Source organism: Talpa europaea, assembly GCF_964194135.1.
Source record: "Talpa europaea genome assembly, chromosome: 2".
Taxonomy (NCBI): domain Eukaryota; kingdom Metazoa; phylum Chordata; class Mammalia; order Eulipotyphla; family Talpidae; genus Talpa; species Talpa europaea.
In genome coordinates this window covers 25,731,858-25,747,956 of record NC_140068.1, presented here as the reverse complement: position 1 = coordinate 25,747,956, position 16,099 = coordinate 25,731,858, and the positions used below count along the sequence as shown (strand labels likewise).

At 34.9% G+C, this 16,099-nt stretch overlaps 1 protein-coding gene across 7 annotated transcripts in view; it reads right to left on the bottom strand.

Annotated features, from left to right (window-relative positions):
• The window catches only part of MED23 (mediator complex subunit 23), a gene marked incomplete at its 3' end in the record, with an annotated part of 39,669 nt that overhangs the window by 3,331 nt on the left and 20,239 nt on the right, over positions 1–16,099 (bottom strand). For 4 of the 7 annotated variants that reach the window (XM_084228805.1, XM_084228806.1, XM_084228807.1 and 1 more), the window contains 14 exons: positions 15,339–15,484; positions 14,142–14,387; positions 12,682–12,824; positions 11,356–11,530; positions 10,434–10,597; positions 8,271–8,395; positions 7,103–7,308; positions 6,833–7,013; positions 5,717–5,887; positions 5,082–5,298; positions 3,179–3,415; positions 2,175–2,340; positions 1,240–1,312; positions 31–245 (listed from right to left, as the gene is read on the bottom strand). In XM_084228805.1, coding sequence (XP_084084931.1) covers positions 31–245; positions 1,240–1,312; positions 2,175–2,340; positions 3,179–3,415; positions 5,082–5,298; positions 5,717–5,887; positions 6,833–7,013; positions 7,103–7,308; positions 8,271–8,395; positions 10,434–10,597; positions 11,356–11,530; positions 12,682–12,824; positions 14,142–14,387; positions 15,339–15,484 — 2,465 coding nt within the window. The remainder of the gene's footprint in view (positions 1–30; positions 246–1,239; positions 1,313–2,174; positions 2,341–3,178; positions 3,416–5,081; positions 5,299–5,716; positions 5,888–6,832; positions 7,014–7,102; positions 7,309–8,270; positions 8,396–10,433; positions 10,598–11,355; positions 11,531–12,681; positions 12,825–14,141; positions 14,388–15,338; positions 15,485–16,099) is intronic. The other 3 variants (XM_084228808.1, XM_084228809.1, XM_084228811.1) reach the window with 3 other exon arrangements.

Genomic DNA, 16,099 nt, shown 5'->3' with positions numbered 1-16,099 from the left:
CTGATTTTTTAAAGAAACTACAATACTTACTTGGGAATGAGGGAAAGCTGCCCAATGCTAGAATGGTGCCACACAGCATGTGCTAGCGCTAAGGTGTAGCTACAGCTCATTTCAGAGTAGGACTGATGACAAGCGGTGAAATCAAACAGGCGGAACGGATAGCCAACCCACTCTGTCTCAGATGTCAAGCTAGGACTGCTGATAACACTCACAATTCGATCGTGAAGGACAATCCAATATGGCTCCTTTAAAAGCAGAGGAAAGCCTGATGAAAAAGACCACTAGCCTCTATTCCACTTCATACACACTATTCCACATAAAGCCTACAATCATATTTTTTTTTTTTTATCCTTTAAACTTTCCTACTTAGCCAGCTTATGTCTTTGTGTAGTGGGAGATTTTAAAACCCATTTGGGTGGCTTCATAATGTGTCAAATTAAGTGACTAACAACCTGAGGAGATGTGTCTGTGAGTTAGAGGGTGCTATGTATTCATCTGTCCAGCTACTTGGTACCTGAATTTACTACACAGCAATCTGACTTGACTAATATTTACCAAAGAGATGATACTGGAAGACATATATTTCATAAATAAATATATGTTTGGAAGTGTGTAAGGAAAAAATGACTCAGCAGTGTAAAATGAAACAAGTTTGGAGAGCACAGGATAAGACAGTGTCACTGATATTCAAAGATACAGCTAAGGATACCTGTGTGGTGCTGACTGGACACATATGAGAGACTCCACATAAGTGGAGAAATCAGGAACGCCCCACTGAGGAAATAGGCCCTCAGCTGTCAAAGAATGAGAAGACTTTAGAAAAACTGATAGAAGGAAGATGGGTTTTGGCATATGTCTTATTTCACTAACTTATCAAAAGTACCTGAAACATCTTGCAATAAGCATTATTTGCAAGAACAAAGGCTCTAAATATGTAACATGTTAAACAGTTAAAAGTAGAGAAGATTTTGATATAAAAACTGAGGGTGGATAGGTAAGGTGGGATCAATGGATGCAGGAATGTATGTCAGGTAAATTTGTTTAGATGTGATGCACAAAGCAAAGGAATCAGTCACTGTAGATTTTTGAAGGAATAATAATATAAAAGAGTTTGGAAATATAAACTACTTCACTAATTGCACGATGTGCTTGTGTAAGGGTCTATGTGCACCTTTTCCATATAGCTAACAAGGAACTGCTACATTCCATGACTAACATAAATAACAGTGATCAACTCACTGGTAGGGCAGTGATGATTAGTCCAATTGCATTCATCCATGCTGTGATGTTCTCTCTTGGAACTAAAGGCTGACTGCAAATAGGGGAGAAAAAGAATAAAAGTGTTAAATTATAAAAACATTTATATGGTTGACAATGGATTTTATTTTGTGAACATATACAACTTTGGGGATAAATGATCCAATCCAATAACCTATAATGGAATTTTACTGAGTGAAAATTAAAATTTAATCTACACAAAAGGCTTTTTTATTGGTTTTATTGGCTTTTTTAAAATTGGTTTTCCTTTAACGATAGCTGCTGGGTTGAAAGACCATTTCCATTTATTTAGACTTCTCTAATCTGTCCCCTACTTCATGCTGATTTTTAAGAAAGGAATCTCAACAGATTGTCTTTGGTAAGAAGTTAACATTATTCCTAAATTAAATGTCAAACAACTAATAAGGAGAACAAGGGGAACAAACCCAGGTCTCCTGACCCTGTTCAGGGCTCATTCTATTATACCTGTATCACAAAGACAAGATCTGGAACCAAAAGACAGTTACTAACCAGTGTGCACTGGTCTGGAAGTAACAGGTTTTTCTAAGAGCTACAAATAAAATATTCTGTTTACAAATAAAAAGTGAATCTTCTTGGCCTCCCCTGGTGGCACAGGTGGTTGAGAGCTGTGCTGTGAAGCTGTCTGAAGCCTCTGCAGCGCCGGTTCGATCCTGGCCAGCCGGCAAGGGTCCCATATGGCGCGACAGACCTCTCCTGTCTCGCCTGCTGCTCCCCTTAGCAGTGTATTTTGTCAGTCTGCCTGTTCTGTTCCCCGCTCTGTCTCTGGTGAATCCTGTCATCCTCCCGCACATCTGGTCTGTACCCCGGTTCTTGTGTAAAATAAATATATCTTTAAAAAAAAAAGTGAATCTTCTTGCATGAAACAGTATACACACCTTTTAAGAACAACATTTAGAAGAGCATTTCCAACATCTTCACCTGAAACAGCCAAGGCCATGAGCTCCACACACGTCACATGCAGTGCATGCGCTGCTGGGTTGGGAAACTCATTGAATCTCCAGTCACAATTTGGGAATGGACCAGGAGATTTGCCAGCCATTGGTGCAAATGATTAAAGCAATAACTATCTGATCATTTTGAGATCAATGACTCACAACTGTATAGTGCTTTATAGCTGTCAAGATATTTTCCATGTAAACATCTCATTTTATTATCAATTTAATTCCCTAGAAGTGACTTATTAGAGAGATCAAGAATCAAATACTACAAACCAAATACAAATAAGTGGGCTGAAATGTACTAATAGCAATCATGTGATCAATCACAAGGTACAAATGGTTGTTCTTTTAGGTGGGGTCTTATAACAATGACATGGTAGCTACAGATGCCCAAATATACCAAGGCATCCCTAGGTTTCATTAATCTTTTTTTTTTAATTGTTATAGGACAACTAATAAAAAAAAATCTTTATAATGAGAAATTATTTCACTTCAGGAAATAAAATCTTGTGTAGGAAAATCAATTATTTTTATTTAGGCAATGGTCTATCTAGCAAATAGTGGCATGATATATACATATAAGCACAGTATACTCATAATTTTAAAAAGTATTCAAGGATTTAGAGCAACAGGATTCTATGTTCGCCAGTAGCAAACACATGCACATACTACAATATTAGGACAGTTATTTAGGAATAGAAATTTTTCTTTAAAACAAATCTCCACAAAGTCTGTTTTTAAATAAATTTTAATGGGGTGAATTTCAGACTATCTATTATGATGCTGCTAATTTAAGAATTAAAAATCTTGGCAAAAATAAAAATGATTTTAATAAAATGAAGTCTTAGAATACATAAAAATATTACCTTGGGGAAAAAAACATGTTCTCACATATAAAGAGTTATTTCTGAAAAGTCTGGATTTCGAAATAAAAAGGATATTATCTACCAGTCTGCCAATCAATTTGCAATAGTAGGTGTCATCTGGAATCCAAGGATTGTCTTCTCGTGCATTCATAGCGTTCTTTAGGTAAGTGTCACTCAGACACCAGCCCTGTGGTCGATTATCCTTGAGTGAGCCAATGATTGCGTGGACAAGTTTGCGTTTGAGACCTGCACGGTCTCTCAGGTGCATTTCATAATAGTGCAGCGTATTATACAAATAAGTCACCGGACGATCTGACAAGAAGAAATAAGATTACTCAATGCTTATCTGCTTACTGTTATCTGCAAAAAACTAATCCTCTGGTTTCAAGATAACCAAAAAACAGTTCAGAGGATCATGAAACTATTTTATATGCTGAGCAACTGCATACAATGACTTTTTATTTTAGAACAAGGCAGAGACTTTTTATACTCAGCATGGATTTAAAAGTATCCATCATGCTCAGCTAACAATTCCACTCCTGGGAATTTATCTTACAAAAATGATTTATGTACAGGAATGTTACTATGGCCCTGTTCATACTAGCAAAAGATTAAAATAAGCTAAATGGTCATAAAGAGGAGACTAGTTAAATAAATTATTGCATTTATGAGGTAGCTGTTTATGTAGTGATACAAAGCAATCAAGCAATACATTACACAGTAGAAAAATGAATGCATGGAACAATGTGTATATTTTATTTGTGACAACAACTCCAGAATATCTAAAGAAGGACACACAAGACACTGTTAACTGTGGTTGGTTATCGAGAAAGAAACTAGCTAGCTGAAGAACAGGGATGGGGACTTATTTTTACTTCATACCCTTCTCTGCACCTAATGCAAAAGAAAAATGTTATTAAAGGTATGTTCAACTGATTTTGATGTCTATTCAACATCGCTGAAACACAATTCAGACTTCTGCTTTGGAGGAAGACATCTTAAATCAAGGACTAAGAAATGCCCAGATAAATACTCTGTCCCCAAGTGGCTCCTCCAGGACTTTCATACTTCCGTCACTGACTTGTCACTTGCCAGCTACTATGCTTATGACTTTAGGATTATCTTTGATTTTTTTCTCTTTCAATATTCTCCCTACAACCAGTTAATCAAGTCCTCTTGCTTCTTTCTTGACTACCTATCCTTTCTTTTTCATTTCCAATATTACATACTTGTTTAATGTCAGTCATAAACCTCAATTTTTGATACATGTGTTTGAAATGACTTCCTCCTTGCCAACTACAATGGGATTGATATTTCCAAAATAATGCCTTCCATGTCATGGCCAGTCTCAAAAGCTTCTAGCTGACTCAATTGTCTGCAGGTGATAAACCCAAAACTTCTCAGTCTGACATTTTAAGGTGACTTATCATTAGGTATTCAACTTAGGCTGAATGAGGAAAATGTTTTCAAAATGCCTTATTTTTTCAATACCCTCATAGTTTCCCCATGAAGGCATTACGTTTTAATAACTTAAGGTATTATGGGAATATGGTACGTTCCCATGAAGGTAAATATTTCCCAGAAACATCTTTCTGGTTATATGAATCTCATGCTTCACAGTTCAAATCCTACACATCCAAGAAGCCCACCAACATTCATTTAGTTCACAGAACATCATTCTGTTCTGAACTAATATTTTTCTCCTTCTATACTCACTGGGCAACTAATCATATACTGTAAAACATAACTCTCTTGCATATAATTTTCTTTTTACTATTTAATATGTTATGATCTACCAACTCCTAAGTTTTTGTGTTGTCTATTTTTCACTTTAGACATCACCCTATAATATTTACCCTTAGGACACTTTTATTAAAAAAAAAAAAAAAAAAAACACAAAATAAAACCAACATGGTAACATCCAGAGGATTTCTGTTTATAGAGCTAGCAGATGGAGTAAAAATTTGAAAAAGCTCACCATGAAATTTGTATAAGCCTCCTAGGTGATCCAGTAGAGTTTCCAGTGACTTGGATACTGGAAGCAACTCTAAAAATCTGTGGATTACTATGTCAAATACTGGAAGGAATCGGAGACAAACATTTCCGAAATAGATAGGCAGATAGGGGGACTGGATCTGCACAGGAGGGTCGACCTGTTCCGCCAGGCCCTCAAAATAGAGCTTCTCTGGATATTTCTGTGGAAATGAAGACATGGGAAATGTTTAGGGTCTCTTCTATTAAAAAAAAAAAAAAAAAAAAAGAACTAAGTAAACTTGCCAGTTTTAAACAAAGAAACTCTGTTTGCTTCAACAATGCAATCTAGAGTCCTTTACTTGATAAAAATATGTTATGATAAAGATACACCAAGAGATTTATATATTAAAAACCAGATTTATAACAACTTTCATTCTGTATTATAAGTACCCATATCTACTAAATCTACAGTTTCAATTTATTCTTAACATCAGAGATACCCTAGAACCTTAAGAAACTTTAGAAAGCTAATACACTTGTATACAAAATAGAACCATAGAGAAAACAGTTAAATCAATTAGCTAAATACCTAAGTATGGCTTAAAAAGAATGAACTGAAGCTCTAATTGGAAGGAGTACCTTGTGATAATTCATGTGCTTGGTGTGCCAGTCGTTCTGTAGCCAGTGCTCTGGGGAATTTTCCTTCACAAAGTCACTTACTCGATTTCTAAAATCATTTGGTTTGAGTAACAGCAACTGAATTATGAAGTAACAAACCTGGGCTTCATTTCCTTCATGACTACGCATGGCCTTTGGGAAACAAAAGAAGAATCATATGAAAATGCCTGTCTTATGCAAAAGCCTGGGCTTCTACTTGGTAGTCTAAATCATAATATGGTAAAATCTCACTATTATTAGAATTTCCTTATACATCTAGTCGACCCCAAATCAACTGTCCAGACTTTCACAGGTGTGTCTGACTCGTTCTTGCTTATTTTTAGTTCTCACCATTCCTTCTGCCTGGAATATCCATCTTTATTTTCTAAAATGTTATCTACCCTTCAAGATCCATCACCAAGGCCGAAGTGATAGTTCATTGTGGCAGTATTTTCCTACTACATCTCCATTATATCCTTTTATTTTATGATTTAGACTTATTTCCTCTACACGATTATAACATCTTTATATCTATGCTCTAGATCTAAGAGGTTAATGTTAACCCAGTAAACAACCCCAAAGTCATCCCATTGTACTTTTTAAGATACAGAATTTTCTTGTCTGGCTCAGTTTCTGCACCTAAGATTTTGCCTGAAACAAACATCAAAGTCAGGAAAAAAACATTTGGGGAATACTGGGCAGCTTTGAGAAACATTCAGTAGGCTATAAAGTGTATGAAATGGTTTTATTAGCATTCTGCAATGCAGTGATTTTTTACTACTTCCTACCTCCGGCAAGAACCTCTGAGAATCACTGTTTATAATTTTAGACATCACAAGGCCAGAAACATGTCTGTCTTATTTACTTCTATATTGCCTATACATGGAATATTATAGGTAGTCAATACATATGTATTGAATGAGTAGTAATGTGGGAAATCTCCAGTTTCTAAGGGAAGTGATAGCAATGCTTGATTATAGTGCAAATTCATTAAATTCTTAGAAGCAGTAGAGTAGATAAGCACAAAGATTCATTAGCCATTAACTTGATCCAAAAGAGAATGAGACAACATTGAAACTTATTCTTAAGTATTCTTACCAGGCAGAGAATTAACCTGTCCAATGTAACGATGTTATACTTCCATACCATGTCATTAAGAATTTCAATGCATTTGTTGAGCTGCTGACCCCCAGCTGATGTAGAGAACTCATATACCAGGAAATCAGCAAATGTTCTCACATGGGCTACTAAGGCCCTGGCTCCAATTCTCTCCAATACTCTGGAAAGCAAAGAGTAAAAAAATGAATTCTATTGCTGCATGTACATAAAGGTTTGCCAAATGGAATAAAAATCTAGATTTTGACTAACCTATACCCAATCTGATTAATATGATCTGTTTCCAAGAGCATTTTCCAAAGAAGACAAAGGAAGAGAGGAGGAGAGCTTTGCATAGAAAAGTGGGTAATGATGTCATTTTCATTGCTCATTGACTTCCACTTCCTATATTCCTCCTCCACATTTTTTTTCAGATTAAAACGACTTTCCTGAGGTACATTATTTTGTTTGAAGAATGCCTAAAATGAAGATCAGAAGTTAATTTCAATGGTTGTAATAGAAAGAACACTGACCAGTTCTAGACTTGACTCTGACACTAAGAAACTGGAGGTGACCTCAAGCAACTCAGATCAATCAAGTAATCAACAAAGTTCTGTATTTGGAAAATACTAGGTAATCTCTAAGATTCCTTTCCGAGATGGAAATTTTAAGCAACCCTGAATTCATAGTTTTTGCAATTTTCTATTGATACTTCAGCTCATGCTTAAAAAAAAAAATTAAAAAAAAAAAACCCCAGAAATGTATACATACTTTAAATATTTTAGTATCTCTATGAGTAAGATCCATCACACTAATCCAATGTCTTTAGAAAGCAATCCCAGACCAGCAGTATCAACACTACCTGGGATCTGAAGGAAATGCAAATTCTCAGGCCCTAACACAGCCTAAAATCAGATGTTATTCTCTGCAGCTGTAACTTAACAAGCCTTTCAGGTGATTCTGATAAGTTTGAGAACTACTGGTCTAACCCTATAAGAGCCATTGAAAATAAAATGTTCAGTATACCTAAATTTTTCTCTGAAAATTAGAAGACAGATGAGGTTTTTTTTCTCCCTATTATAAAAGTCAAGTTTATAGTTGTTCTCTGTTAGTATAAAAAATACTCAGTTATATGGCGTATATGTATATTCTGAGACACTTCAATAAATTATTTTTCTCCCACTTTCAGTTCTGAGACTTAATTCTAAGAAGATTCTAAAACTATTACCTATTAAGATGAAACCATAATAATTAAATAATTAGAAACATATCCAACACTAGGATAAGGACAAAAAACAAGGAGTTTTGGTAATAGCAAAAATTATTCCAAAAAAAAAAAAAAACAGCTCATTTTCTTCAGTTTACACCAAAACTAGCTCTCTAGAGTAAACTGTAAAGGCGCAGAAGGACTCCATGTGTATATAATTCAAGGCCAGATTACCTGTAGTGGGCCTGGAAAACAACTAAGGGTGTGAGAAGCCCAATTATGAGGCGTAAAACTCATGATGGTCTGAAGTATGTCTTTACACCAAGTTCCCTGAATTGAATCAGAGCCTGTAAAAAAATCTAAACATAAACAAAGAGATGTAATATAAATCATATCCACAATTAACAAATGATATCATAGAGAAAGTCACAAACAATTATGTATACCAAGAGAATTTCACTATAGCGCATTCCCTGCTTAACAACTGACAGATTATGATCTAAATTTTCTTAGTTTATGAATTCATTGAATTGTCACATTAGTAAATAAGGACAAGTGGTGAAAAGAGAGAAATTATCTGGAATGTATATTTTAGCAGAACATCAACGATACAACAGGACACTGGCACACCCGGACTGTTGATTTAATCCACTCTGACAATGAGTTACTAGGACCTTATTGAGGTGGGGGATACATTTAAAAAGCAGGTGTCTTTTCCAGTTACTGAAAGTTCTAGACTACCGGTGTAATGCTAAATCAAAGAGGCTTATTTATGTAAAATAAAATTATTTATTCAAATGTATTTGAGATTGCTAAATTTTAACTATTTCTTTAAAACAGTTGTTTTCAGTGTCCGCTCTTAAGACTGTGGTTTTCTGATATACTTTTTAAAGGATCTGATGAAGTCAAAGCGATTAAAATAGTAATACTAAGATATCATTGGCTTTCTTCCTGTGTGCACTGATGGTATGATGGCAATGGTGGCTAATACTGCTGGTCCTCAGAATATATGGAAAAGTGGCACCAAATCATGCTAACAGCCACTGAAAGCTTCACCACCATGACTCAGTGGGGGGGAGAAAGTACCATTTTCACATGACATGTGTCAAGATTTACAAGATCTACATAACTCAGCAAACCACCAATCTATAAGGTTATAAAATATACCTGGATAAAAAAATTCACTAAAAATAGACTTATGGATTACAACGCAACAACAGAGTGCAAGAAGTTCGCTGATAGGACTCAACTAACTTTTAAAAAACTATCATTTCTCCAGTTTGGGTATGACATCAGAGAATATTTACAAATAGCTGAAAAGTTATTAAAATATTTTTCTCTTTTCCAATCTCTAACTGTGTGAGGCCATATTTTCTGCACATAGCTTAATTTACTTATGTCAACTAAAATAACAGTGCAACAGATTAAATGCAGAAGCAAAAATGAGAATTAGCAACTTCCCTTTACATCAGATATTAAAGAGGGAGGTAAAAATGCACAACAATGGCACCTCTCCACTAAAGGTTTACTTTGGAAAATATAAGGTTTATTTTTCATAAAAAGTAGGTTATTTATGTTAACATGCAATAGGTTTATTGTTGTTACTTTTAAATAAGTCAAATAAATATTTTAAAATCTCAACACTTAATAAATATTGATAGTTATAATCCATGTAAACACAAAAATCTGTGGGATTTCAGTTATTTTTTTTTTAACTTTTTTTTTTTTTTTTTTTTATAGAGGCATGCTTTATTTATTTGTTTGCTGGTTTGTTTGTTTTTTTGTTTATACATGCACTGGGTACAGTCAGAAGTGCGGGAGGGTGAGAGAATTCACCAGAGCCAGAGCGGGGAGCAGAGCAGGCAGAAGGACCGAAGTACACTGCTGAGGGGAGCAGCGGGCGGCAGGAGAGGTCTGCACGCCATGTGGGACCCTCCTCCCGTGGCCGGGGAGCAGCCGGGGATCGAACCGGCGCCGCAGAGGCCGCGGGCAGCTTCGCAACCCAGCGCTCAACCGCTGCGCCACCGGGGAGGCCCGGATTTCAGTTATTTTTTAAGAGTATACCTTTAAGACCAAAAGATTCAAGAGCCACTATTTAAAATTATGTAACATGGCTGAAAACTGAAGCTCAGCCTAGTTAAAATTAGTACACAGAACATGATGAAAGCCTGACACGATGAGGGCCTCCTTGGTGGCACAAGGGGTTAAGTCTCAGCACTATGAAGCTATTCACAGCCACTGCAGCACAAGTTCAATCCCTGGCCAGGGAACTACCCACATGGCACAGCAAACAAGTAAAAAATATCTTTTCAGTATGCTATCCACTTAATAATTAGTAGGAACACAGTACATTTTAATTCATTTGTTTTGTCGATGGTGGTCACACACTCACCGTACCTGTTACATGAGTTGCTCTAGCTAAGGTCAATATCAAGGCTCGGTTCAATTCTTCTGATTCCGCAGACAGCACGGTTTTGGGATCACTAAGGAAGCGTGTAAACTGTGGCTGTACCTCTGAGCTACCTAATGCTGTTATAAGCCTCAGTGCAGTGCTTTCAACACTGAATGGTAGGAGAACAAAGAGAAACTTGAAAAAGGTAAGCTGCAAATAAAATTTTAGAATTACAGTGTTAAATCTAATTCTATATTAATTATAATGAAAAAATGGGCAAACTAGAAATTTCTTTGATTAAAACAATTCTCTTGAATGAATGAGCTTTATTTAATTTGTTTTAAAAATTGGATATGACAAGTTTCATAGTGAAAACCATCTGAGTTTTACACATTTGAAAAAGATAACTGGAAGTCAGAAGGTCTAAAAAATTTCATCTGGATATATGGCATTTCAAAAATTACATTTTTCTATCCAAAATATATTTTCACTTAGAGCAATATCAATACATGATACTTAAAATCATAATCTGAAGCATATTTAAATCCAGCATTCAGAGGTCTAAGTTGAATGTAGTGTCAACAATCTTGAAATTACTTATTCTTAGTTCAAAGATCACAAGACAAGGATTCAAATATCTTAATCAGTTTCTATTTGAAAAAAATGAATCTACAGAGCCTTCTATACTAGAAATAAAATACCCAGAAGCAGAGGCGTTTTACTGCACATGAATAAAAAAATTATAAGGTAAAAGATAAAGATCCCCATCTTCAACAAAATTTCTAATCTTTTTTTTTTAATTTTATTTTTATATTCCCCATACAATTGCAACCCCCTTATTTTGACCCCAACCCCTCCTTTCCCCGTCCCTCCACCCCATAAAATTTCTAATAAATCTTAAGGAAAAACAGTCTCCAGTGAACTCACCAGAGGTGGAGCTGGTTCTGGTTGGTTTGTGCAACTGCAGCCAAAGTATGAAGATGACTCAGGAGCTGAACTCTGTAATGAGGCTGTATGTGGTGCATCCGGTAGCTGAACATCTCAAGAAGTGTGTGTAAGATCCCCCATGCATGAGACTTGAAAACAGTTGGTAAAAGCTGACCTGGAAAAACAAGACAATCAAAGGAACCAATTATAAAAAGCTATGATGAATAGTTAAAGAAAAAGTCACACTGAGTAAAATCTATATGAAGGTTTGCTCATGAATATACATGCACATACAGAGGTATACATATTAGATAAGGTTTCCACTCTTTCTTGTTAATTTCTACTTTAATAAAATAAAATGCTGCAAATAAAATTTCAGAATTACAGAGTTAAATCTAATTCTAGATTAATTGTAATGAAAAAATAGGCAAACTAGAAATTTCTTTGATTAAAAAAATTCTCTTGAACAAATGAGCTTTATTTGTTTTAAAAATTGGAGGCACCATCCCCAGTGACGCAGTGGTTGAGTGCTGGGTTGCGAAGCTGCCTGCAGCCTCTCCAGCGCAGGTTCGATCCCCGGCTGCCTGGTGAGGGTCCCACATGGCATGCAGACCTCTCCTGCCACCCGCTGCTCCGCTCAGCAGTATATTTTGTCAGTCTGTCTGCTCTGCTCTCCGCTCTGGCTCTGGTGAATTCTCTCATCCTCCCACGTTTCTGACCGTACCCAGTGCTTGTATGTATGTATGTATGTATAAATAAATCTTAAATAAATAAATAAATAAAAATTGGAGGCACCAAATTTTATAGTGAAAAGTATGTAAGTGAAAAATACAATGAGACAATAAATTAAAAAAATTACCCTAACCTTTTTCACTCATCTTTTATTTTTATAAAGCTAATGTTTCCAGCCTTTTGAAGCATGACACTCACTTCTTAATACATAGATCACATCACATCTGTTCTTAACCCTAATTCCCCCCAAGAAAGTTTTATTCAACTCTCAATTATCTGAGAGGAAGAGTAAATATGGTTAAAATTAAAATTATATTACATTGGTAAAAAGTCACATGAAACCAGAAAAAGAGACAGCAAATGAAAGATAATGGGACCACGGATTCTTCCTGAGGACAATGACCAGGTCCACCCTGCTCACTGCATGTTAAATCCCCTTCCCAAACCCGTTCCTTACCACTTAATACAACTCATTCTTCTGATACTAACACTTCCTATCTCTCTTTTTTTTTTGCTGGATTTTTCTCTGAGATTTATCATCTGACAGACCCCACATTTCACTAATGTTTTAAACACTAGAAAGTCCTGTCTTACTGATAAATCCTTTGATGCCCAAAGATTCTATTTCCATATAGACCAACAAACGGCTGTAAGTTTCCACTAGGGCTGGAGCCAAGGCCACACTGGACTTCGCATGAGCAAGTTTTATTACTCTGGTTGCAATGCTGTGAATAAGGCTGAGGAAAACAAAGAAAGACATTGTATTTATGACATAAATACAGAGGTTACTCCAATTATAGGTAATTTGGTATAAATTTGAACTTAAATATATGAAATGAATCAGCTCCATTTAATCGATTAAGTTGTCAGGACTTGGCAGTGACACACTATACAACCTGAGACTAATGGGCCTCCTGACCTGCATCAGGATCCCTCTGCTCAAAGAAAACCCATTCCAGAAATTAAATAACTTTTGTCATAGACTACTTAATAAATCACTGCTAAGACCCAACGGTTAGATTATAACAGGGCTTTCCTCAAATTTGTCATCACACAGGTAAAGCACACAGATATATAATTCTACCACAATGTTAACCATTTGGAAAAAAGCATGGCTTTTCTAGAACTGATGTCCTATCTTGAGGCCCACCGATGCATTCTTTTTGGCCTATAGCATTGGAGAGCATGTACTTAAGGTTGATAGACTAGAAAAATATCTGAATATCTGCCTCTTCTTAGAATATTTTAGAAGATCTAGTTACACAAGTCTATACTCTTACATCAATGAAATTAGCTAAAGTGAGAGGCCTCAAGCCTCTCTAAACACACGTCTGTACGTTTCACTCAGCACCCGACATCATTCATTCACCTTATCAGACCCACTCCTGGGGGCACTTAAAATTCTGAAATGACACCCAACAGTGTCTTTCAGAAATCATAAAGACACTTCTAAAAGCACTGTTATGTGTAATCAATATAGTAAAGGAATTAAAATTTTCATATTCCTGGACGCAGCAATTCTACCTTTAGCAAATTATTTAATGTAAATATAATATGGATAGGTACAAAAACAGACATCAACTTAAGAGTTTTCATAGCCACCTTTAAAATACTAAGACATTTCAAACAACTTTAATGTCCAACAATGTGGAACTGGTTAAATAATCATATGTAGCCATGCAAAGAAACTTCCTTGTAGCAACTAAAAAAATTATTTTTTTTTTCAAACAGTGGTTATAAAACAGTGTGGCAGTGAGTTATTTCGTAAGGGAAATAAAGCCCATAAATTCATAATCAGAGAAAAATGGCTTAATAAACACAAAAAGATTTTTCCAATGCTTATTTCTCCTGGAGGGATTATGGCAATTATTTTCCTCTGGTTTACTTGCATATTTGAGAATTTCTATGCAAGCAGTATTTATTTCTGCAGCAAAATAAACTTACTTAAATTTTTTTCAATGCACCTGACTACAAAACACAATCATGAAATAAAATTTGTGTTATAATGGTATCAATTTCCTGACATGGGACCAAATAAAAAAAAAAAAATTTACCTCATTTTGGCATGAACTGTCAGTGAATCCAGAAGGTTCATTGGTAAGGGAGAAATAGATCCTGAAGCATTACAGCTTGTTCCAGGGAGAGGTATCCTCATAATTCCATTTCCATAAATAGTTTCTACCAGAGCACCCATGGGTAATGTGAAACATTCTGAATTTGTAGAGTATGCATTACACAGGAGGGCTATCTTATAGTCATTCATCTGCAAACTTTTATTTCTCAGACTCTGCTGTAGGAATCTAAAATTTCAAGTTCCATTAAACAGAAAAAAAATGAAATTATTTCCAGAAACTCAACTTGCATTTTAAAAATGTTTAGCTTTCTGCAGCTATTTACTACCTTTACTCTATAGGTACTATAGTTTCTTCTGTTAAAAATAGCTTGAACAGCACTTCAGAAGAAACTTCAGTCACTATAAGCTAATAATTAAGGGGTATTTATTAAGTATGTACTACATATACAGTGCTAAGATTCATATAATAAAGAAATAAGAAAACATAATGAACTATGTTTCTATTTGTTGTCTATCTACTTAAGCACAATAATATGACCTCATTATAGATATCACTCTGGAAAGACTGTTAAAGGAGTGTCTTATAAAATGAAACCAGAGGAAATGTGAAGTGTGCCTATTGTCTTCTATGAAAAGATCTGGCAGTCCTTTTTAGAGGTTCTTAGTGGGAAATACCACTATTCCTAACAAACTTGACTTCAGCGTAGTCCTATCTAAAAAGGGCATCTTCTTGATTCTCACATACTTTTGAAAATTAAAAACTTTATAGAGTAAAACATGTAAAAGCAAAGACTAGGACTTAAAATTAAAAATACATAATACACTTAAATATGTATAAATGTATGTAATTATATATAAATGCCCGCATATATATAAACATTTATATATACGTATATGCATATTTACATATGTATATTTTTGCATACATAAATCTCTCTACATACACACACATATCCATATATATAAAAATAAACAAGATCAGTTAATCTAGTTATATTCTGATGCAGATATATAGTGTACTTTCCCTTGGCGTAACATATACACTAAATATTCATCTTTATCTCCAGGTGATGGGGGCAGATTTCTATACTTAACACAAATACTGAGACCAAAATTAGTCTATAATTCAGTTATTTTTTTAAAAACAAAATTAGCTGTCAGTCTACAAATAACTTACTCATGGTGAAACTTTAGGGAATGAGGTATTGGGATCTGCAGTTTGGAGTTGTCATTTTGGGCTTTCCTGTTGAGATGAATCCAAATGCAGGTCATTGCAAAGGCATGTGTTGACTGGGGTTTGTTAATATCAGGAACTGGGATACACTAAAAAAATAACAATTAACATGTTATAAGAAGATACTATATATCATCTTTATAAAAATCCTGTGTTAATTTAGCTTCAAAAGTTCTCTGACTATTCAATGACACCAATCAGAAGATCTAACAGCTACAAAATAGTCAATCTATTACAGGATTGTTTATTTGCCAAGAAAAATTCACAGGTGTTTAGTTAATTTCTTCCTGCTGCCTCTAAGCATTCACATTTAATCATATAAAAATTTTTATTCTTTAAAAATTAAGCACATCATTATGAAAAGACTCACTTATACTTTCGAAGGATATATAAACATTAAGAAAAATGCAATCTAAGTGAGTACCAACAAACAAGCTGTATACTGATGGGTAAAATGACACAGATATCTGGAATTTGCTTTAAAACTGTCCAGCCTTAATAAAATGAGAAGAAAAATGAAACAAGAATACTTCTCTGTGATGGGTACAATAACAGTTTACTTTTCTACTCATCTACTTTTTGTGTGTGTTGAAAAATTTCCACAATAATTTTCTGTAAAATATAATAGCAACTATCAATATGCCATATTTACTCTAATGTCTTATAAAACTGAAGGGATATATACCCAATTGGCAAACAAAAAG